The 23,401-nt window shown below is 38.8% G+C and overlaps 1 protein-coding gene across 1 annotated transcript; it reads left to right on the top strand.

Annotated features, from left to right (window-relative positions):
- The first annotated feature begins 2,069 nt into the window (after window positions 1-2,069).
- On the top strand, window positions 2,070-18,494 carry LOC129718826 (cyclin G). Its single transcript, XM_055669931.1, has 7 exons — window positions 2,070-3,001; window positions 4,911-5,341; window positions 7,654-8,150; window positions 10,739-10,981; window positions 14,574-14,948; window positions 15,014-15,237; window positions 15,379-18,494. The coding sequence occupies exons 3-7, from the start codon at window positions 7,674-7,676 to the stop codon at window positions 15,461-15,463; spliced, it is 1,404 nt and encodes a 467-aa protein (XP_055525906.1). The 5' UTR covers window positions 2,070-3,001; window positions 4,911-5,341; window positions 7,654-7,673; the 3' UTR covers window positions 15,464-18,494.
- Window positions 18,495-23,401: the final 4,907 nt, after the last annotated feature.

Here is a 23,401-nt window from a genome sequence, read left to right as displayed (position 1 = left end):
CTATGGCATGCAGAGTCTCGCCAGCTACAAACAAGACGGCAGCCACGTTGCGAGACAAGGTATCGCAGCCCTAGTAAGCAAGCATGCTGAAATAAACATACTACGAACAATCCAGAGAATGATACGAATCGGAACAATCGGTATAGACCTAGGCAAACGAAAAAGGACAACGATTGGAAGCTTGGCATTTGGAATGTTAGGACTCTGCTCGAACCGGCACGCGCGGGCATCTTGGCCAGAGAGCTACGGAAGGTAAAAGCGGAAGTAGCAGCCATACAAGAGGTGCGTTGGCCTAAAACCGGAGAAGGTGAATTCCGGTTGATTTATCCGACCACCGGCACTTCTTTTAAGTACCACATCTACTACAGTGGTGACGACAGAGCGGAACGGGGCGCCGGTTTCGTTCTACTCGGCGACCAAATGCAGCGTGATATTAGGTAAAGGCCTATTAATGACCGTGCGTATTGAGAATCAAGAACAGATTCTTCAATTACCGCCTTATCAACGTGTACCCGCCGACAAGCGGCAAAACCAATGACGTAGAGGAGTTATATGAGCTTCTTAAGAAAACGTATGGAGAGTGCCCACAACATGACGTAAGGACCGTAATCGGAGATTTAGATTTGAACGCACTAATCGAACGAGAGAAGTTCTTCCGTTCTTTCGTTTTTGGTGGGGAAATCCTTAACCCTAACACCAATGACAACGGCTTGTGGTAAATAAACTTCGCTGCGACCAGGGTGAGAGCCATCTGTAGTACCCATTTTGCACGCCTGAACATTAGGCTGGAGACACCCCAATGGAGAGACCCGCTCCCAGATCGACCACATGATGATCGACGGCCGGCACTTTTCAGACGTCATAGATGTGCGGTCCTTTCTTGAGCCAAACATCGACTCGGATCATTATCTCGTGGTAGGCTAGATTCGCGCCCGGCTGTCCAACGCATTTAAATCGAGATCGACAAGGAAGATACGTTCCCGTAGCCAAAGAACGGAGCACAGCAAATAAAATAGAAATGCTAGCGCTGAAGAAATGTTTATCCTCTCGAGGAAATGATGAAGTGAAAATGACTCGAACAATTTTTTATATGAACGTGAGTGTATGTTCTCTGTGCTATTACCTCACGTGGTCATTCTTTGTAAAACTGGTGTATTTGAATAGTTATGCTCAACACTATATAATCAGAAAATGATTCTCAATTTAGCTTAGAATCGCTGAAAAACGCTTCTAAAGAAAAAACCCAAAATGATCCCAAATTAACTAGACAGAATATGGTCAAAAACGTTTTTGAAGGTCAGACAACACCAATTACAAAAAATGTTCCGAAACTGAGCTCGGAGTTACCGTAAAATGCTTTTGAAGCTCAGAGTAGGCCAAACTAGAAAACGATCCGAAGTTAGACTCAGAATCGTCGAAAATGTATTAAACGCCCAAAAACAAAAGAGTGCCAGAATAACCACAAACTTATCGAAACTTAAAGCCTTCTGAATATGTACCGATTTAGATAACACACATGCGAACAATTCAGAAATCAATCTTTCTAGTTTGGTAATACGTTAACTTTCCTGTGTAAAATCAACCAAGAACCGATATCTTCGTCAAAAGGGTCCCGTTTTATATAACCCCTATGGACAGATAAAAATATCGTGAAAAATAGAAATTTACAACAAAAAAGACCACACAAAATAGGTTTGTACATATATCATCATCATACAATATGTGTGTGTATTGAAGATTTTTGTGAGGTTATGGGTTCTGTTGTGTTTACACTCGAATCGTACTAGATCAGTCAGAGACTCTCCAAGGAAAACCGTTTCATCACCCCACCCGCTCATTGCCCTTCTACAGACTCGACGTATACCCAAACAAATAGCGTTTCTCTACACTCGCGAAGCGCTTCCTCTTCGATTGGAGCTTCGTCAAAGGCCTTTGCCATGCTGAACGCCAACGCCTGCGATCAGGCGACAGCCTTGCCGTTGGTTAATGAACAGCCGTAAGTGGATCGCTCGCGTTGGCGTTCAGCATGGCAAAGACCAAACTCTGAAGCTTCGCCTCTGATGCTGATTCCGAATTCCGATATTCTTTGTTTAACCGTTGAGCAGAGTGAAAGCGTCGTCTGTTTCCTGCGAGATAGATTGTAAATTATATTTTCGTTTTAATTGTCTAAAGTGCAGCTGGAAACCATTCAAAATGAACTAGTTTAGAGTTGGTAGCGTATTAAGCAGGCTTTGAGCCAAAGTGAAAACCATAGCTGAACATTTGAAAGATCGTTCCTTTACGTTGTATGTCGAAAAGAAGTGATTCCGTTGATATAGTGATGCAATAGTCCGGCGTTGGTGTAGATGCTAGATGCGTATTTAAATAAGTGTAGCAAATATATGGCCATACCCTAGTGTTTCCCTATTCCGATTGTGAGAAGTCTATCGGAATATATACTAGGAATAAACTAATAATCTGTGTCATCCCAGTAACCAGTCAATTGCAACATTTGCATATAAAGTATCCAAACCCCAAGTCTGCGGATGTAAATGCAAAGGAAGAAAGTTTGTTTCATTTGAAAAACGAACAAACACACGTCCACGCAAGAGCGTTTTCGTTATTGTGTGCGTACAAGCTTGCTCATGTAGAGAACTGGCCATAAAGGAAAAAGGAAAGGCTGAGTGGCGAGAGGAAGGGTAAAAATTTGAAGAAGACATCCAAGCGTTCAAAGCTCGCGTAGGAGCTGTTAGCAACAAACCAATCGAAGATACATAAAAGCTAAACACCAGTAAACAGATCCAAGTTGAACGGTTTGGACGATGGTCAACCTAGAGTAAAACTTGACAAAACTGAAACATCTGTGATAATTGTGTAGATATTATTTACAAATAATTTATTGTAGGATGCTATCGTGACGCATCCGCGCTTTGCAGAGAAAAGTTCAAACATAACGTATAGTAACACCTATGAAATTGTGAAGCTCGAAATCGAGCAAAAACGAGGGAACCCAATTCCAAAGGTAAGTTTTCGGATAGATTAATTACATTATTTACGATTTAAATGTAAAACAGTAGTCTGCTATACAATTTCAAAATTTGAAAATAAACGAATGTCGTAGTAATCGTTCTACCGTTTCGTAAACCTTGCATATAATAAATAACATTCGAGTGGTGGTTATTGGATTAACATATACCAGTTTGACAACGATTTGTATGTTTAATACCAAACGACTTGGCATAAATGCGTATTGGTAGAAAATATGATTAAAATAAATCGATTAGTCATTCACCCATCAACTACCAACACAAAGTGCTTATTTCAATCAAAACTGTATGACAGTTGCTGGACTTCCTGATTATGGCTGTGTATACGGTCATCTACTGTTTTTTATGTTCGTTAACTTGGGATATCTTATAGTTGTCCAAATAACGAACAGACATTCAAATAAAACTGTGTCCTTCAGATAAGATTTTTGCCTGCCAGTCACTGTCTGGACTGGACTTGTGGGTTAATTGTTACCCTTGGGTGAGGTCAGACACTCAGCTACGTGATCGTATTTGCAACTGCATTTTGTTTCGATTTCGTGATTGTGTATTTTTAGTACAGGCGTCGTCATCGATGGCTCAAAGTGATAAGACGATTATTGCAAGCGCAAATAATAACACCTTTTTGACGTGGGACTACGTCTTTGTTTTCTATACTGGTATGCATTCTGTAAAATTGGAAATGAACCTGGCAAATGTTGCGTCAGATTTCAAACGATAATGCAGCATAACCACATGATGGATAACAATAACCGATATGTTGTTGGATAGATAAAATGTTGTATCATTATTTTTTCATTGCAAAGCAGTCCAAATTGATAAAAAGGTCCGGGGACAAATTTACACGAAATATAAATCAATCACATGCGAGCATTCCTAGCACAGACGATATGAATAGACACCAATCATTCCCTGCGATATAATTTGTATCAATATCGAAAAAAATTAACAGAGTCGCCCCGTCCCAATAGGTAAATTTATGTTTGATTCCATGAACTTAGACTAATTTGATGTCTCGAAGGTAAAGGTTTTTCGAAAATTTTGAAACAACCCCCTCTCTTGAACAATTTCTAAATCTACTCTTAGAGCGTAATAAAAACTGATGTCTTGAAAGCAAACATGTTGATAGAAGCTACAGTATCATACAGTATATGGGGAGCAGAGCGCTGCTGGTATCTCGTCGTCTATCGTTGCATTGGTACACGACTTCTATACGCGTGCAAACAAGGAAAAACTGCAATTCTGCTGCTCATGGTGATTAACAGTTTAACATTAACAGATGGTTACCATAAAAACTATAAATTACTCAACAAGAATTGATAATTCCTAAAAATACAAATTTATGAAAAAGTAAGCCGGCGAATGCTGGTAAATTTTTTGTCTACTAATATTTATTTCAAAATAATATATCTACCTATATTAGCTGTCTTCGTAATACAGCGAATATAATTGTTGGCAAATGAAAAAAGCATGTGAAGCAAAAAAAATCATATTTCTCTTGCTTGGATTTTTTTTTCCTAATAAATTTTTCGCTCCTTAAAAATTCTATCGTGAACGTTGTGGATTCTTCAAATTTTTGTTTCATTTTTGATTTAGTAACTCTCGAAAAAGAAATGGTTGTTTTATAGTTGAAGAACATCGATCGAAGAGATTTTATTTCGAGAAAAAAAACAGCATTAATGTTATTAGAATAGCTAAAAACATTGAGGCCTTTATAACGAAGTTCGGTCGTGTTGAACTACACATGTATAGGCGATCTGTCTTTTTAAAAATTTCGGTAGCAGAAATGAGAAATGAAATTAAAGCAAATGTGCTTTTGTCGTAGTCAGTAAAACATCTTTCTACATTTGCAACTATTCTCTACAAGCTACGTTTTTTTTTCAGACAAAAATCCGACAATAAAACAGCGCCATCAGCATTGTGATCTGCTTGTCAACCAGTTTTTCGAAAAAAAAAACTAAATTACCAGCTCTCAACTAAACAACGCCGTTTAGCGTTCAGCGTTCAAACATTTCATCCTGTTGCGGTACAATCATCAACAAACCTTGGACTGGTATTTGTATGAGTGCACCCCATCTCACTGTGGAAATACATGTAGCAAAACTCAAACTAATCAGCTGAGAAAGTCTACACAGGCGTACGCACACTCTCACCCCATGGCAAACCTGTGGTACTAGAGTACGGCAGCAGAGCCCTAGCGATCTGAAGTCTCCACTCGACTCATCATTGTAGAATCTAATCCCGAATCGAATAGTTCTTTGTTACTGATATTGGGGTGAAGTAAAAGTGAGAGCCACAATCACGGAAGCATCCGGGTAAGTGGCCGTTAGATAACCTCTGAATTGCGTAGTGATCCGTTAGTCAACCCCTGTGATGCGCTGCCGCGGCCAGGGTGACGAAAAAATTGAAGTGAAATTTTCCTGCACAACCTCACGGCTGAGTGGCAGCCATTTTGATTTTTTTAGCCTTCTGCAAATATCTAGCTAGATGGATGTTTTCTCTGTTTTTTTTTTGTGTCGAAAGAAACATTTTTCCTGCAGTAATTTGTACAAAACTGAAAAAAGCGATATTTGATAAAAGCCCAAAAATGTACTGCGGAACCGAGAAAATTCGAATTGTGAAAAAGCTTTGTTGATTGTTTCTGAGTAATTTTCTGAACATACAAATCAGTATATTGGACGTTCAGCAATCTGATTTGTAACATACATTTTAATAGATCTAGAATATTCCGAGCAACGTCGCGACCAGACGCGGTAGGACAAGTTTTTTTTTTTGCTAGTATGCTCTCCATAGCACAAAAAAGTAATCTGAAGTAACATTAGCTTGCCCAACGAAGGAAGGTGGCTAATGCGAGAAATCATCTGTTTACCCATATATGAATACATTGCACAAATACTACTCTAACTGAAGTTGTATTGGTGCCAATCAATGAGCTTTTTTGAACTCATCATGAGACGTTACTGATACGCACAGTTATGTCTATTTACATGCATAATCATGAAGTCATCGCAACGGGTGTCGAAATTGTGAAATTTCGGTTGCCTTGGGTAGAGTTTGGAATGTTGAAAGTTTATATAAAATATTTAATTATCAATTTGAAACAGATTAGCTGACGATAATTGATTTGGTGTAAACAAAGATATGACCTTTTAGTATTTTTGCGTTGATAAACGCTGAAATGACCGTTGACGAACTTCTTTAGTTGAAGTAAAGCAACATTTTCGTCTGTGAGCGTTGAAGAAGCTCTGGTTGAGCATCCGCAACTTAACCATTGGACGCCACGAACCGGTCCTAATGTAATGTTGTGACTCACAACGTTCAAATGTAAAACTTGTGTAAACAAAAGAGAAATTTTGAAAGTTGTTTTCAATTATACTGACTTAATGTTCTGGAGTTTCATATGCAAGTTTTTTGTAATTAAAAGAAATGTCTGTTTTTATTTTAAAATGAAAGTCATAATAGAGGTACATTTGCTAGTTTTCAATTCTCTCACAAATATAGTACTCTTCAACATAATATCCATTCGTCATGCAAAAGCCTATTAACAGATGGTCGACTCTATTCAAGTTTAAAGTAAAATTGGAAATTTACTGCTTCTAAATTGCATGTATAGGTAATACACAAATTATATGATATAAAAACCAAAATAACATTGTTAAATGCTCTTTTAATTCCGTCACATTCACCACATCATTTCTAGGAAACATATTAAATAGTGTAAAAATTTTGCAGATCGTAGCCAGAAGAGTAAGTTTTGTCCCCAATCGAAGCTACTAAACGCATCCGCGCGTACATAAAGTGTAAACATTGGCAGGACAAACCAGTTCAGTAATTGCAAGGTAGACAGACAGACATAGCTCTAGCCTCAGACCTCCCGTACCCGATTGTCTCGTTTCCGCTCTGTTGTCTTTCCGATTATAATATTGCTTTAGGCCGACTTCCTCGGCAGTCGTTAGACACTATAGGTGTCTGTTCCAGAAAGAAGGAAACAACAGAAGAGACGTGATAATACGTCGGAGTTGTTTGAAAGAGCTAACCGTAAAGATCGTACTAAGGTCGCTGTTCCTGTTTCCATAACTAACAGCAGACCGGTGTGTACGAGGTTGAGATTAGGCTGTGATTTCACATACACCTTAGAGAAGCTAAAAGTAACTTAAAAAAAGGGTATTAAAGTTCAAAGAGTGCAAGCTCTTTTGCAACTGATTTATACCTGTTCGGTGGTGTGCAATTGCTGCAAGACGAGGGTTTCTGAGTGACACATTTCAGAAAAAAAACATTCGGTTAAAATTTCCTGCAAAAAAAAAAAATAATTAAGAGGCCGCTTCCTTGAAACGTATTTGTTCGACATCCGCTAAACTATCCTGCCAAGGACGTTCATTGATATCGAACAATTTACGCACTTCAAGCGTGAAGTTTTGTACCTAGTTTGCTGGTGCGTGTTCAACAATTAGAATCAAGAGACGTGGTTTTTATGCTCTGATTTCCCAGAGTGCACAGAGTGCGAAATTACACCTGATTCTGGTGGACGTAAACACGACCAAGTTCGACAACCTGTCAAGGTTGTAGTGTGAATCTAGCTTCACTGATACCCTACATATTTTACGTAAACTGTTGCGCCAAACAATAGGTACTAGGCCAGCCCTCAGTATGTCTGTCCCTGTACGCTGCTATTCTGTCGATACTATGAACAACAACATCGATCAGCAACAGCACGTCGGCATCAGCAGTGGCAGCGCCCGAATGGATGACGACGAGTCGATGATGCTGAGCAAAGTTCAAGTATCCGAGGAGATGCAACACAATCAGCGGATGTTGTTAGAGGGCCGGCTTGGGACACCGGATGCTGCTGATGCAGTTCTTATGGTACCACCGCACGATAGTCAGGCTAGCAACTATCACCTGATAACGTCCGGAGCGTCAACCAGCAACGACGACCACCTCACCGGAGGCGGTCTACAGGACTTGGCCGGAGCTAAGTCATTATCCCCGCAGAAACAACCACTATTAGCATTGACGCAGCTTCAGCCCGGATTGACTTTCGAGCAGATGATGGTCAAACTAAGCGAGCTGCTCGCCTTGGAACCCAAGTATCAGCCGAACCTCTATCTGCCCCAGCAATCATGCGTAAGTAACATACATGTTTTATAATTTGCTACCTAGGTCACATCTTTCGTATTTTAATTCCTCAATTCATACAAAGCCAAACGTAAACCATTTGGTAGAAGATCACGCTCAGTTTGCAATTACTTTACCATTTACCTGTTTGCCTTGATTGTATGATTGTATCCATAACTGGAAAAAACGACTTTTCTTGTGCAGCTTATTGCGTCAATAACGCACATTGAAGTAATTACCAGTCTGAGGTTGTCGTTCACTGTTACCGAAATGCGGAGGTTGTTTATTTTTGTCTGATAATTCAAGAGATAATAGGTATCGTTTCTTTGTTTTCGTAAAGTCATCTATAGCAGCACTCTGCAAATGCTTTACGTTTTCTTATCAGTATTTCCAACCAATTCATCCATGTTCAAAATTAAATACATTCACATACAAGTGTAACTGAAAACGTAAAAGTCAGGCCATATTCATCGAACAAGAACTGATTCGACTGACTTGTTATGTGTGTTGTGTCCTCTGTAACGTGTTGATTTATGTTATGTCAATTACACTGTCAACTTATTACACTGTGAATTGCTTGAAAAAAATATGAAACGTTTGATCATCCTTGCTTAAAATGTTTATCTGTTGCCTGTAAAAAGTTCTCTGCTATTCGCAGCAGAGCAGGTTATTTGCTATGTCTGCATGTTGTTTATTTATAGCATTATCACATCAGCGTCTGAAGCGATGGTCTGGGCGCAATGCGAATACGAACCTCAGCAAAACGCGAACGCGAATTTTCCTCGCAGGGCTTTCGAACAGTGTTTACTAGCTCACTCGCTCTGATCAATACAATCCTGTTAAGTATAAATTTTCACTAGGCCAATCATTCAACCTTGGCAGACAGGTTTAGTGAGTGCAAACAAAGAAGAAGGCTGTTCAAAAGTCTCGTCGATTTGTTTTGTTTGTTTATTTGTGTTTCGCTCTTGCCCTCTCTCTCTCTCTCTCGGTTTGTGTGTTTAAGATGCATGAGCACAGCCATATCAACCACAGGGCTTATCAAACGAGGCATCGTGTACCCGACTGTCGGTGTAGAAAAAAGTAATGGTTCATGTTTAAAAAAATAACAAGCTAGCACTTCATGGTAAAAAAATGCATTGCTTCGGCTCGTAGGAATCTCGGGACTTTAAATTAAACAACCGTTTTGGGTGTAGCAGATTTCAGATCAATGACCTCTTCCATTCATTGGTGAATGTAAAATTGTATTATTTATTTGAAGAGACCGCTAAATAGTCATTGCACTGTAGTATTTTGCAGTGCAGACCGACAATAGCATATTTGAGTACTGTACTAGCAGTAAACAATCAACGGATGATCGGCTGTTCAATAGGTGGAGAAAATCAGCACCAAATCGAATCCCTTCTTAAGATCTAACGTATCTATGCATTTATTGCAACGCAGAACAGCGTTCAGTTTATTTCTATCTAGCTCTTTCCTATGCTGGCAGTAACAGGCTAACAACATCAATAAAGTGGTTCGAGTAGGTAACTACTGTCAGCGAGTACTTTTAGCTTTGGTCTCGATTTACATTGCGTTTCAATTACTGCTGCAGCGGCAAAAGTACAGCGTAACAATGAATAGAAAAACTAACATGCGAATTAGATCATGCTTGCTGACGGTGTGTGTTGTTTACCATGCAAACGAATATTCTAGTGCCAACATAAGCCGCCTGGCCCGTCCGTTTTATGTCGTTTTCATTGTCACGCTTCGTTGGTGTTTTCGTCCCAAGCGCTTGCTATTCAGCCTGAGACTTTGCCGCTCCACCAGTTGAGTGCGACCAGTTGGAACAGAGATGCTGTCAGGTGTCATGAGTTATTAACAAAAGCATACTGAGCCAAAATTTAATCAGATATCTGATTGTGAACTGATTAAGCTAACAATAACATTTTGGACATATCGTCTCTAAAGTTTTTATTCATTTTAAAATGAATAATCCAGTTTTTGGTTCATCACTATTAATATTTCATAATTTTGGATTTCACCCGCAGATGCGTAGAAATATAAAAGCCAACTAAAGTTTCTAATCCACGCACACTACTTCCACAAGTAGGTTGTAACATTCCAATATCGAACTTCGAGTTTCAATGTCAAAATTACTACACCCGTCGTCGTATGAGGAGGTAAAATTGGCTTTCGCGTGAATAAAAATACTGGTTTGACGACTTGAGTCGTTGTTGAGTGCCGCTTGGATTGCTTGCTATTTTAGCATGTAGTAATAACGCACACGAGCAATTGATTTTGGCTTTCTGCCAAAAATCTTCGCTAAACGTTCAAAGCACGCACACATAAAACGGTTTGTTTTGCGACATAACACAAGCAAAAATTGACCTTCAGTTCATTCAACGGGTCAACGTAATCAACGTAAATTCACCAAGGGAAAATTTGTATATTACGTAACGCGGAATTTGACAATTTTGAATACCCCGCACCCTCAAATTTTTTTCGTTGTGACCTCCTTCGAATGTCGCGTCTTGTTTACAAACTTCCAGTGGTCAATAACTTTTTTTCTTTTATCTCTTCTCCTATGTTTGCTAATACCCGGCGATGACTATATGCAGAATGGCGAAATTACTATCGGCACTCGAGACGGCGCGGCCCATGTGTTGCGCTGCCTTAAGGTGTGGTACGAGCTGCCGAATGATGTCCTGTTTGCGGCCATTAACTTGGTCGATCGCTTCCTGACCAAGATGAAGGTAAGGCCAAAACATATGGCCTGCATCTCGGTTAGCTCCTTCCATCTGGCAGTAAAGCAGTTGTCCCTACCGCAGATCGACACTGAGGATTTGGTCGCCATTTCACAGGTGAGTACACAATTTTTTTTTGCTATATTTTATAAAAAAGTTAATTTGTTTGAAAGGTGATGATCATTTAATTTGTATCACCGTTAGTCTCGCAAGTCTATCAATATGAGTCAGTTGTTTGATGGTTTAGCTTTCGTGCAGTTTCACCATATCGCCTTTGCGACAAACTTGTTTTTGTATACCTATATATTGTGTCTGAATACACACGGCACAGTCTTGAGTAGGTCACATTCCCGTTTGTTTTATTTCAACAATTTTGGCTTGATTCTTCCTTTTCAAGGTTCTTTTTTCTCACTCTAGTTTCTATGACAGAATTATCGGCGGCGCACAACGCTAAATCTGTCATCGACGGTAATGTTTATATTTAGCCTGATGGCAGCTTTTACCTTTTCCAGTGTTGGATTACGTTACACTATCGTACGATCGCAGCGCTAAACAGCGAACAAACTAAGATAGCAGCATTCGCCAAGTGTTTACGCTGCTGTGGTATAAGTTTCGTTCACCTTGTTTGTCATTTTGCCAATCACGAATGTCGTAGGATGTTTTGCTTCGTGATTATCATCATTTAATACCCCCTATGGGGTAAACAACATTAAGTATGCACCAATGAAATTCTTGGCGTGGCAAGGCTGGAATATCTTACGTCACGGGACTATATAGTTGTTATATTTATAGAAAAAAGATATTTAAAATTGAAAAGAATGTAGAACAAACTCAATTTAACGATTTAATCACATGTCAGGCAACTCATTGTAGCTGGTAGATGATGGCCTGACTCGCTACCGCTCGTATTGGCTTAACTAGGAGATAGCTCTTAGGTTCAAGTAATCTTAGTAATCAATTAATCTGTTGTTTACACCCAGTCAAACTGACCTACATCGATTGATGATACTTATGATTAGGGACTCGGTTCATTGGGGACCTGTAACTAAGTCTAATTGCAAATACGGGATACGTGCCGCGCAAAAAAAACGCGTAAATTCTGGAATCCGCGTAAAAAATGAACAGACATAAAAAACAGTTAGAGAAAAATTGTAGTCGTAAAAATGTTAATATTCATATCAAAGTTTAAAGCAAAGAATCAATTCGCATACCAATTATAAATTCATTTGCTGTTAGGCGATATTATATACAATTAATTTTTTACGCGGTAGATACGCTGCCGGTACCCGGATAACTGTCCCATAATGAAAAACAACATGTTGAGAAAACGGCGATTCAATATTATCCGTGAATTTTCGGATTTCCAGCGATTACATCCAGAACCAATGACCATAACAGTTTCATGGCACCACAAGTTTATCGTTGAGCACAAAAAACCAAAATAGGACAAACTATGCGGGTACATTTCAAAAGTACTCGCGTATTTTGTCCCATCACATATAAATTCAGCCAGCAACCGGCAGTATCATTGGCAACGTGGATTGTACTACAGAAAAACAACATTAGTCTAGGTAATTAAATGACATACTTCTATATGCCTAAAATAATCCGATATACACTAATCTGGCGCAAAATTATATGTTTGTAGTTTGTACCACTATGCAGTGGGACTGTAATGCGGGTACTTTCAATATGGGACAAAAACAACTTTGTTTTTTTTACATGTTTTTTCCATACAAAAGTATCAATTTTAATTTTTTTCCAGAAAATATGATAACAATTAAGCCGATTCCCGATGATAACTCGAAAGTGTCCAAAATCAGTATGGGACAGTTATGCGGGTACCGGCAGTACGTACCTCTTAAAAAACCGCGTTAACTCGAAAATCCGCGGGTATTAAAAAATCTGCGTAGAGTAAACCACCAAGAAAGGGTTGAAAAAACCGAGACGCTACACGACCAGTATTTAAAATTGTCCTCTTTTACGGTCATTCAGAAACCTTCGGAGAGCGGACTAAGTCTTTTTTTCACTAAGTCTTTTACTCAATAAACACATTAACGTTTTTGGGTACCAACTCGCGGTAATTAGATGGTAATGTTGGTCCTGAGCAATCCCCTAGCTGGTCTCGAGGTACGATGCTGGCCTAACAAGCCAGTCGTCGTAGGTTCGAGTCTTGACTCGGGAGAGACTGTTAGTGTCAGTAGGATCGTAGCGCTAGCCCCGCAATTGTCCTGTACACTTAACGGTTGGCTGCGAAGTCTGTGTATAATAAACAGAAGGTCAAGTTCCGAATCGGAATGTAGCACCAAGGGTTTGCTTTGCTTTGTTGGTCCTGAGCAAAAAGACCGACTTCTCGCTGATTATCATTCACAGCAGCACCTTCTTGGGGAACTTAGTGTGTGAAATGAATTTCACCTCGGTACTCACTTCCAGTGGACTGGAAGTTTTTACTGATTGGCCGGTTGCGTCGACCTCCCCGCAGCGATGTAGTCACTTCCCCCTTGGTCTTCATTTTCAGCATCCTCTGGAGCTTCTTGGGGCTCAGGGTCATCGTCCGTTCGGAACTAACAGGGTACCGTTCTTTGAATGCTCACAGTTCTGCGTGATGGCCGAAAAAGTAAACTACTCCACTTTTTCGGCCATCACGGTTAGAATTCGAATGATAGAACTGTCAATTTTTTTCTGCTGCCACATGGGTCACTATGATTGATGCTGCATGGGTAGTTTCGTCAGTGCATGTGAAGGTAAACCCATGAAAATTTTTTGTCTATTTTTTACCGCAAAGGTTATATGGAAGATTATGCAGATACAGATTAAGTCATGACCTAAATGAGAAACCTCTTCGTGACAACTGATATGATTAATGAACTGAAACAACTGATATGATTAATGAAAGTCATCCTTATATATGCCACTTGGGGACGATATTGATTGATATCATTGGCGTTTACCAACACCATAGAGTAGATCTTCTAGCTCCTTAAGAGAAAATTGACCGAATTAATAAGAACAAAATACGTTTCAGCAAATACAAAGTGATTCATTTTGACCACTTTTGAAACAGTCGATCGCTTTTTTAGTCGGGAACAATCAGTGGCGTGCGGCAACGTGAATGATTTATAACATAAAAAAGCAAATAGCGATCGAGGACAACCTTTTATGTTCACTTGAACGTACACGTACTCTTCAAACCCGCCCTAAACATGCGTGCACAGGATGCGGGTATACGACAAGATCATTAGGGGTGCTCTTTAAAGCATGGAATTTAGGTTTTGGAACGGTGCCGTTTTCAACGCTATCGCTGTGCATTAAAAAAATATACAAAAAAAAAATTGTTATCCCTTAATCTCATCCTAGTCAATTAATGTTGAAAGCACTGTCATATAGGTACGCCGATTTCGTCACTTTACACTATTGACACGCTTTGCTATCGTCGATGTGGAAAGCGAAAGTTCATAAGTTTGCTTAAAAAATAAGTGTGCTTCGTCACACGAATCTTAAGTAGCACATAGCTATGGTACGTGCTACATTTTTTTACATCGCTCTATCTTCTTGACCAACAAGCTTGACGTTAAAACTGCAATCATGTGACTCTAGCATAATCAGCTGATAGTGAAACACCGAGCATGTGATAAGCATAACGTGATATGAATGCATTAACACGATCCATCCTATTATGACACATTTTCTTACTTTTCGATGCTTACAGTGTCGCTGCACGTCACGTGATCTTGTACGAATGGCGGACATAGTTGCCAATAAACTCGGCGTTCAGATGAGTAGTGCTCCAGTTACAGCACTGTCATTCATTCGATTGTTTTACTACATTTTTGAGAACGCCGCGAATGCTCTCGGGTTGACCGACTTCTTCTCGTCGGCCATATCAATAGCGGACCTGGAAATGCGTTTGGAGATTCTATCCTGCGATGCCAGCTGCGCTAGCATTCGTCCCTCGGAATTGGCACTGGTCATGATTTTCACCCAGATGGATGCGCACGTTAGTGCAAACAAGGAGAAAGGGTTGTATAATCAGCATATTCATGACTTGGTGGACTATGCCATTCAACTACAAAAGTTCTGTCGTGTAAGTTTTATCAAAAGTTGATTTAAATGGTACACGAAAATACAATCTTTTCGCCGTTTTTCCAGATTCCCGATAGCAGCTTCTTCTACAGTCACAGTATTGTCGCGAAAATTCTTTCACAGTATAACGGACAGCACAAGATGCCGTATAAGCAGCGGCTGGTATGGAAACTGTCATCCCGCACTATGAAGGTACTGCGTCCGACGGACAAACTTACATCGTACCTGCCCACGATCGCGGAACATCATGCTCACAACAGTCACGTTAACAATAACAATCTTAGATTTAGGTAAGTAGCAGTTGTTTATTCAATATCCAGCTCATTTTTTTTAAATTTAGTTTACGGTTGCTTAGCTGTCTTGTCAATACTTCCAATCTCTGATCTGAGGTTTATTAAAAAGACTAATATTAATGCTCTTTTTTTTCACAGAACCGGTAGCGTTAGCTCCGAAGACGACGGCGAAGATTGGCCCACTTCACCCATTGTAGCAGTTTGTGAACAGTTTGACGAGTAAAACGACCCCCCTTAACCACAACGTTCAAACCGCTACAGCGCGCTTGTGTTAGTGGGCCTAGAAGGCCACATTCTGAACGTCCTAATTTTGTTATCTCTGAGAACCCATAAGTACTACAATTGAAATCAATTTTGTTTTGTTCAACTGTGCTATCCCTGTGCACAACGTAAAACCTGCTTTCGAAAAGAAGAAATCTAATAATCGTGACCATAAACTTTAACGAAGCGAACTGTGTGAGTGTTTTCTTTACTGAAAGAAGACTTTGAGACTTTTGCTGATTAAAAGTGAAATCGGAAATTCGAGCACAAGAGAACGACGTCATCAAACAGGACATACTTGACCGGCAGTTACTGGAGTGGAGGTACGTGCAAGTAAGTGCTGTATTCTGCGAGGCGGATCATCTACAGTACTACAATCAACACATTCAAACAAACCCACGCACGCACACTGTTTAATGCCTGCGTAGTCCGTTGGTTGCCGTGTTAGCGGACGTTTTAAGTATAACAACAACCAGACGTGAGTGCGTGCGTTAATGTAAGCATCGTATTTGTCTAATTTTGATTATAAAGCTAAACAAAACCTAAGACAAAAAACACAAAAAAACTGCAACAAATAATTTTCTGGAAAAAATCCAAAAAAACAATAAAGAATTAAAAGGATAAAAATCATAAAGAAAATCAAAAAAAGTACAAAATATACAAAAAGTAAAAAATCTAGAACATAGGTGTTTAACGCATAGGACGGGAACAGTTGAAAAGAATAGGAACGAGAATTATTTAACCCAGGTTAAAACAGAAAACAGGCGCAAAATCTTGACTAGTTAAAATCTGTTCCAGCAGAAAACGAATCTGAAGATTTGTGGAAATCAGTAGAAAATCTCACAAACCCTTTGACCGTGACATATGTATGTTTTGTAAACCGAAAACACTATTTTACGAAGCCAGTACTGATTGTGTTATAAGAAATTTGACGCAATAAAGCATACAACTGCGAAACATAAAACGATAAAGTACATCTGAGCTTGTGTGATTTTTGTAGTAGATTTTCTCTTATTGTTTCAACAACAGAAAATACAACCATCACTTAAATTCTGAATAAAACACAATAATCGTCAGTATAAACGCAAACGCATAAATATTACAAAATACGTATAAATAACAAATGACACGTTTCAATCTGTGTAGTAGTGAAAAATTGTTCCATTCGCTTTCTAAAACACAGTGAAAAAACATCTGCTATAACCAAATATAACGAAGTAATAAGAGAAAATAGTAGAAAATACAATTGGTTCAGAAAAATCAACAAAACTCAGCCAAATTCATCGCACGATTTTTGTGTTTCAATGTCGTCCCGTAGCAATAGTTGTGAGAGGAAACGATATCAAAACAGTCGATTAAGAAAGAAAAAAGGAAGGAAAGGAAAAATAAGCCGAAAGTGTGAAATCTCTTTCTCCGTGCCTAACCGAGGGCGAACGCGCATCATCATTAATTAACCGAGACACACCCCCCGCCGCCGTACCCTCTAACGTCCATGGCACCCTGTAGTGTGACCTTTAACATTCACAGGGCCATGACAGTTGGGAGAAGAAGGATGCAGAATAAGACGAAAGTGTCGTAGCAACAGGGGGATGAAACACCCTTATATCCGTAATTCCAGTGCATTCCAATTCGCAGCCCTTACACCTTCGTCCAACCCGAGAGCAAAACCTGTTTCTCTATCAATTTTATTCACTGTTGTCTTTGATCTCGAATACTCTCGAGTGTGGACAGTTTGGTGGAATTGGCACGTTTGGAGTATGCACCCTGAAACCTCGGAAACGGTTGAGAGTGTTTCATCCCCGCATACATTGAAGCTGAAAGTTTAACAGCAAAAATGAACAAAATAGAACAATTTTGGAACACATTTTGTCTCCAAAAACATACACAACAGAATGTTTACGAGAAAAACAAAAAGTGGCAAAAGCTGGAGAGTAAAGTATTTTTACTATAAAATATTAATTTATAAACAAAGTTATTGTGATTCGATTTATTTAAAAAATAACCCGATTCATAGAAGAAATTCTGCAGATAGGGGAGACAGTCAAAAGGTTATCTTTTTATGTAACTGAAATCGTTATTTTTAAAAATAGTGAAAAACAATACGGCATGGTAATCCGCTAATCATGTTCGTGTACCTTCCTCTCCTCTGTTTATATTTTTTGTAAATTACGTTTTCCGTTTTTAAACAAATTATTTATTTACAAAGCAATCCATTGATGCGAAGATACAAAACCTTAAAGAGAAAGAAAAAAGAGCGATTAAACACTAAGCACGCTCTCACATGTGCAAGTAGACTGTTGAACAGAGATAGTTAAGAAGTCAACTGAAGATAAACCGAAGAAGAGATTTTTATTCACCCAAGCTTCATCTCGAGTGTGTTTTTCCACACAAAAGGAGCACACAAACAAGAAAAAATAAACATCGCACTTCATAATTCTCGTTCGTTTTTATTTATAGCAATTTCGTGTAATCGTACTTCCAAAAAACCAAACTTTTTTTATTTTTATATGTAGTTGTACGCACCCCTCTGATGCTTTTCCCCATTTTCGGGGACAGTTTCTCTTGGCACCAGTTCTTAAAATATTGTCTTTTAGACTTCACTGGTGGAAACTGCATTTCATCTTTTTTTAGTAGTTCAGGCAAGAGAGAACTTTTCCCGTTTATATCAACTCCTCATCCTTTCTATACACAAGACATCAGCTAGGATTATTCCATAGAACTACTGAATAAAAAGGAACTAGGAGAGCAAGAGCGGTAATCTTTTCGTGAAAAGACTATTTTGATAGAAAGAACAAGCAAAGAGAATAATACACCACACTCAGCCAGAGTAAGAATTTTAAAGGAAATCATGAAGGGTGGTGACAATGAAATAATTGTGTATGTATAATTTATATCTTGTAAGGTATTTGAAAAAAGCGTGAAAAATGCAATTCAATTTCATTTGAAGACAAATGAAGGAAAAAATAAATACTTTGGTTTATTTATAAACTTAACAGAGTTTAAGACCGTGTGCAAGTATCCGAAACGCACTGAAAAAGATATGCTGGCAGAATCCCTCAAACAATAATCTTATTCAACTTTGACAGTGTACTTTTACTAATTTGTCAGTAAAAATTAGAATTTTCTATCTCCAACAAGCCAACTAATGCTCACTTCTTCGACCCTTGTTTTGAAAATTGTAACCTTTTTGCGTGTTTTGCTTCTATTCGTATTTATATAATAAAAGCTATTACAACTGTGAGTTGGTTTGCCGCGGTGCGAAGTGTCTGGTTCAGACTTGTAAATGGTCACAGTAGAACAACTTTTTGCTGCAATTGGCCCTGACGACTCTGTTGATATTGGCTTGGTTTTTACCGTTTTTACTTGCGAAAGTGAAAGAAGGGAATATTTTTGCTTTTGTTTCTCTTCTTCTTCTTCTTTTTTTACAAGCTCCGCTATCAATGACAGCAGGATTGTTTTGAATGGCACAGCAGTGTTGCTATATTGCCAGCGGTGTTTGTTTATAGTCACATCGACTTTACATACATTCAGGGGGAATCTATCTGTCAAATATCGCGTAACCGTGATCAGCATATTTGGCAACAAGGCGTCCGGTTGTTTTGGTTTTTGTCGTTTTTGAAAATTTAGTAGAATTGTAACGTTCTTTTTTAACAAAACTCTATAAATCTCGGAAAACTTTTATTAACACTGCGTTGCGTAGTGAAATTTGGTGGCAGCAGCCTGCAATTAGCTGAAAATCATGAAGTTTCCTCGCCAGACAGGAAATCTTTTAAACGTCATGGACCAACAAACTTCATGGACCAGAGTTGATCTGCGATAACGCACACATATATGAATTTTGACAGCAGTAAATCCCCCCTGCATACATTGCTCAAAAGTATAACAATATTTAGATAATTTTTTTAATTTCTTCTAAGTAACTAACAGCGTTCTTAAGCAGGTCGATGCTTTTGGTTTCATACATTTCATATATATTATTGAATTTATCCAGGTTATATATGTTCCTTGCGCCTTCGTACAGTTTACACGTAAATAATATGTGTTCAGCATTTTCAACTCGATCGCAGGTTTGGCACAAGCAGTCGTCCGTTATGTTGGTTTTAAACAGCCAGTAACGGGAAAGATCATGACAGATCATGAGTTTCTTTGTTGCTAAGCATTAGGTTATGATGCTAGGGTTTATGTGGTATAGTGTTTTGGATCCGGAAAAATTTTCTGCCTTTACCAAGCTCTGAGACATAATTTACGTACCATTGCTGAGCAGTTTCATCACTGTAATCGCAAACGTGGCTGATGGCATCGTGAAACAGGATTTTGTTATTGCATATAAGTTGCGTTTGTAACGCTGCTTTAGCTAATGTGTCGGCGGTTTTATTTCCGCGTATTTGTGAGTGTCCAGGTATCCATTGTATTGCAGTTCTTGATTCAGAAGCCATTTTTAGTATTTTTTCTATTACTGAGTCTCTCTGTCTTTTCCCGATAAAGCTTTTTATGAACTCGCAGTCTGATTTAGAGTCCGTCATTATAACAGCATGGTCAATCTTATTCCTTGTGATGTACTGAAATGCTACATAGATGGCTTCAATTTCTGCGGTCATGATGCATACATTGTTTTCTATTTTTAAACTAATCCTGATATTCCTGCTTTCATGGAATATTCCTATTCCACAACTGGCTCCATCACTTGATGCATCGGTGTAAATAATCTGGCGATTTTTGTATTTGCCTTGAATCAAGCCAAGAGTTAAACGCTTAAGCACCATCGTGATGGTTGTTTTTTTCTTCCAATTGCCGCTAAGATCAGTTTCCAAACATACTTCGTTCCACGGGTAGTCAGAAATAATCATTGTAGATAGGTTTTCAAGAACTTCCATGTGTTGCCATGCTAGTGATTCCACCAGTGTGTAGGATTTTTTATCGTTTATCGTATTCTGAGTTATCTGTTTGTGTACAGGTGAATTAAAATACGTGTGTTTAACTATTTGTTTACCCGTAACTCTTAGCCGTCTAAACAACGGTGGGGGTTGCGCAGCTATAGCCTGTAAAGTGCTTTTAGGTGTGGTTCTCGTGCAGCTAGTGATTTTTCTTAAGCATTGATTGTTAACTACATCTATTTTCATCAAGTTTGATTTCTTCGCCATGCCATATACGCTACAACCATATTCCATGACACTTCTGAAAAAGGCGTTATATGCCATTCCTAGCGTTTGTGGGTGGCTGCCATATTTAGTGTAGCAATACTCAGAGGGAGAGATATGCGAAGAGAGTGTTGTGAGCCAAACGAACATGTCAAAATTCGAGCCAAACGAACAAGAAAGGTAACACATTGAAAGGTATTGCAATAAGGTTCAATAAAGAATATATTTATTTTTACACGTTTTTCATGTTCTATTGCTAAAACATGAATTGAGAATGCTCCAAAGTAGCTTCATCACAGTGATTTTTACCTGGTGGTTCACAAACCCTTTGTATGGTCTACAGAATAATGATGAAAGTATATAAAATTAAACATAAACATAAAATTTAACACCTTCACGGTTTTTGTGATGCACTTTATTATGCCCCAGGACTTCCACCGTCACCATCAGCTATACGAGCCGAATTAACAAGTTAGTCAACATTGCGCTTTGAGAAGAGATCTGGCACCTCTGATATGTGAAACCTAGTTGCCAAGTCAGCGGTTTTTTTCATCGCGTATCTCTCCCTCTGAGGATCTCTAATTTAGTGTTACTGATCACTTTGATCATGTTTAAACGTCCAGAAAGGTTTTCTATGAGGTTTCTTATATGAGCACCGAAACCTAGTGATCTGTCTAAGTATATTCCTAAGTAGCGATGACAATTCACAGATTCAATTCTGATGTTGTTCACTGTGATTTCGAGTTGTTTCAAGCTTTGATTAAACATCATTGCTTTTGTTTTTTGAAGGTTCATTTCCAGATTCATTTCTTTCGCACATCTGCTATATTTACTCATGAATTCATTACTACGAGTGTTTATTTCTTCCACATTTTTTCCTTCAACTAGAACCGCAAAATCATCTGCGTACTGCACTAAGACGACTCCCTCTACTTTAATTTCATGTAGAGCTGCAGTGTAGATGTTAAAGAGCGTAGGCGAGAGGACATCTCCTTGTGGTAATCCTTGGCTAATTGTGCGAGTAAGTTCTTTTCCTCTAACCTGTAGTTGAACTGTTCTGTCTTGCAGAAAAGCGATGCACCAACTGGCAAACTCTGGGGGTAAGTTTAGCGACAACATTGTTTGGTCTAGTGTATTCAATTTGACTGCATTAAAGGCATTAGAAAGGTCAATGAATATGCCTGCAATGACTCGATTTCGGCGCTTTACTTCCGTTATTTTGTTTGTTACAAATTCTAGGCACGATGTGGTTGACATTTTTCTTCGAAACCCAAAGGTTAATTGGGGGATAGCATTTTTTCTATTTATTTCGTATAGCAGCTTTTCCAGGATGGCTGAATTTAGCAGTTTAAGTGAACAGTTTATCATCGATTGCGGTCGTGTGCCATCCAAATTTTCTGGGTTTTTGCCTGGTTTTGGAATCGCTATTATTTTGATCTGTTTTAGATTGTTTGGGATGTTGTTTGTTTTCCATATCAAATTTAGATCTCGTATTACAGTGTCCCTTACCTCAGGTTGTAGTACTGGTAGCATGTCGTACGTTATACCATCTGGTCCAGGTGCTGAGCGCTTTGTTTTCTTCGCTAGAAACTTCGACCAAAACTCCGTCGTGAGAATGTCGTAATCGGGTTAGTAACAAGGTTGCAGTAGTTCGTCTGGATTTCCATGAAAATGTTTCAGCAAGAATTCTTCTGCCATCTGCATGTCGTCATACACTAATAAATTTTGAACTTTCTTCTTTTTTCCCATTAAACGTCCTAATCCATTCCATATGACTTGGGCAGATGATCGAGGATCGAAGCTTTTGATAAAATCTTTAAATTTTTCTTGAGATGATAATTTCTTTTTTCTGTTAAAAATTGCCTCTTTACGTTTCAGTTCGAGGAGATCTTGCATATTTCCTGATCTATTGAAACGAGTGATAGCTGTCTTTTTTTCTTTCCATGCTAATTCTACATCACTTGACCACCAGAACTTTGGTGCGTAGTTATCCTCTTGTTTCGATTTTTTTTTGATGCATTTCACTTCTTTCTGCAAGTCAGTTATCGTAGATACTTTTGTGCAGTCAATTTTACTTATACGGCTCGCGGCTAGTACTTTATTTATGAAGAACTTTTCTCTTTTTTCCTCAAATAATTGAATCGCGATATCCAAGGCGAGGTGGCGACTTCCTATGCCATATTGTAGGACATGCATTTCTGTTTGTTGGTACAATTGCGGAGATACTAAAACCAGATCTATTGTTGATGGCTGTTTGTGCAATTCCGCGGGTGTAAACGTAGATTCTCTTCCATTTAGTAATATTAGATTTTCATCATTGATCAAGTTGAAGAGTTCAGTACCTTTGTTGTCACTGTGTATTGGATCCCAGGATGAATGATGTGCATTGAAATCACCTCCAATTAGTGTTTTCTTATAATAAGTCGTCGACTGAAAGATGGACTTCAGACCAACACGAATTTCTTGGAATAAGGTTCCAGTGGAATGAAAGGCCAAGTTTAATTTTAAATCAAGAACAAAAAAAGTTTATTGAACGAGATGTTTACACCACGAGCTCTCTCTTACGAATGATGAAATATCAATAATGGCAGAAGGCTAAAGTATGTCACTACACTCACCACATTAGGTAACAAGGTGTACAGGGTGGCAAGATCGTTGTTATATCGACACTCCTCCTCAACGAGTACTGCCATCCTGGGCGACAATCCCAGCATCTGTGCAAACTTCAATTGCTTGACTGAACCCACCGGCTTAGTGAGCAC

This window comes from Wyeomyia smithii, chromosome 1, assembly GCF_029784165.1.
Source record: "Wyeomyia smithii strain HCP4-BCI-WySm-NY-G18 chromosome 1, ASM2978416v1, whole genome shotgun sequence".
Taxonomy (NCBI): domain Eukaryota; kingdom Metazoa; phylum Arthropoda; class Insecta; order Diptera; family Culicidae; genus Wyeomyia; species Wyeomyia smithii.
This window is presented reverse-complemented; position numbering and strand designations above follow the sequence as displayed.

Bases quoted from the DNA above. Each gene is read 5' to 3' on its own strand.
- LOC129718826 (XM_055669931.1), top strand. From the start codon at position 7,674: ATGTCTGTCCCTGTACGCTGCTATTCTGTCGATACTATGAACAACAAC. The intron at 8,151-10,738 runs GTAAGTAACATA...GACTATATGCAG, and splicing joins ATCTGCCCCAGCAATCATGC to AATGGCGAAATTACTATCGG. The intron at 10,982-14,573 runs GTGAGTACACAA...CGATGCTTACAG, and splicing joins ATTTGGTCGCCATTTCACAG to TGTCGCTGCACGTCACGTGA.